Source organism: Fonticula alba (genome assembly GCF_000388065.1).
Source record: "Fonticula alba strain ATCC 38817 unplaced genomic scaffold supercont2.14, whole genome shotgun sequence".
Taxonomy (NCBI): Eukaryota; order Rotosphaerida; family Fonticulaceae; genus Fonticula; species Fonticula alba.
The window spans coordinates 137,579-138,890 of record NW_009242984.1 but is presented as its reverse complement, the minus strand read 5'-3'; the positions used below and the strand labels follow the sequence as shown (position 1 = coordinate 138,890).

Genomic DNA, 1,312 nt, shown 5'->3' with positions numbered 1-1,312 from the left:
CCTGTCCCCCCCCCCTCCCCCCGCCGGCCAACACAATGCCCGCCTCTAACATGCCTCGGTCCGCCGCTGCTGGGTGGGGTCGGAACAAAAAAAAAAACCCGACAGTCCTCTTCGCGGGGATGTTCATTTCCATCCTCTCGGCCGGCCTCTTCCTCTGGCAGCCGCCGCTGCCCTTCTCCCGGGTGTATGGCGACAGCGTGGACCCCCGGGGCCCGGCATCCGGGGCTGATGAGGTGGCCCTGGCCGCGGACCTCGGCCCGGACTTGGTCGACGCCGGGCCCATCGGCCCGTACGGCAGCATGGACCGGCCGCCGCAGGGGAAATCCTTCTACGGCCGGGGCCACCGGCAGCTGGCCCGCGCGCGGCAGTTCGCCCGCGGGCTGGACGCCCGTGGCCACCGCGACCCGGGCGCCATCCTGACCATGACCCATGTCTTTGATGCGGCCTGCACGCTGGGCTTCTGCTTGCTCTTTGTCCAGGCGTCGGTGGTCCTGCTGCGGCCGCTGGCCTGGACGCACATCGCCCGGGGGGTGATCCTGCTGGTGGCTGGGACCTGCCTCACCAGCTATCAGCACCACGCCGGCGGCAGTGCCGTGTCCTGGCGCCTGGCGGCCCCGATGCCGCCGACGCGCTGACACCGGTCCGATGGCGGCCCAATGGCGGCCCAATGGATATGCCTTTGCCTGGGGGATGAAATGCGCAGGCAGGCGTGGCGGACGGGCGGGCGGGGGGTGGGGGGGTGGGAGAGGGAGAGGGAGGGCGGAGCAAGGCACGAAGACCACAAGGCACGAAGGCCAGAAGAAGGGGGAATAGGGGCGAAGAGGCCCAAAAAGCTAGGAGACCACACCCAAAACCGGGCAGGGGGGGGGGGGGGGGGAAGACCACACCAGCGCGAAAGGCAGAACACCCAGGGAGGGCGCCGCGCGGGGGTGGGGAGCATCATGGAGCACTGGGCTTTTCTTATGTATTTTTCGCATCCAACCATGGGAGGGTGGGCGCCGCGCGGAAGGCAAGAGCAGCGCCATGGGGGGGGGGGGGGGGGGGGGGGGGGGAGGAAAAAGGGGGAAAGGAGGCCCCCCGGGGCGGAAAAAAGAAGGGGGAGAGGGGGCGAAGCGGCGGCAGCGGCGGCGGCGGCAGCGACATCACTGGTACAGCTCCTCCGGGGTGTGGGAGAAGAGATAGGAGATGGATTCCCCATTGTGCGTGCGGCGGATGGCCTCACCGAAGGTGTCCGACACGTCGATCACCCGGACCTTGGTATCGGGGCGCAAGCTGATGGGAACGGTATTCGTGATGATGACCTGTGCGCAGG

General features: G+C 69.0%; 2 protein-coding genes across 2 annotated transcripts in view; one reads left to right on the top strand and one right to left on the bottom strand.

The window, feature by feature from the left end:
* Positions 1–687, top strand: part of H696_05791 (hypothetical protein) — a 4,730-nt gene extending 4,043 nt beyond the window's left edge. Inside the window, exon 4 of the mRNA XM_009499590.1 lies at positions 106–687. Coding sequence (XP_009497865.1) covers positions 106–635 — 530 coding nt within the window. The 3' untranslated portion in view covers positions 636–687. The remainder of the gene's footprint in view (positions 1–105) is intronic.
* A 455-nt stretch (positions 688–1,142) lies between these two features.
* H696_05790 (ribose-phosphate pyrophosphokinase) overlaps positions 1,143–1,312 on the bottom strand; it is a gene marked incomplete at both ends in the record, with an annotated part of 3,822 nt that continues 3,652 nt past the window's right edge. The window contains one exon of the mRNA XM_009499589.1: positions 1,143–1,301. Within this exon, the coding sequence (XP_009497864.1) occupies positions 1,143–1,301 (159 nt within the window). The remainder of the gene's footprint in view (positions 1,302–1,312) is intronic.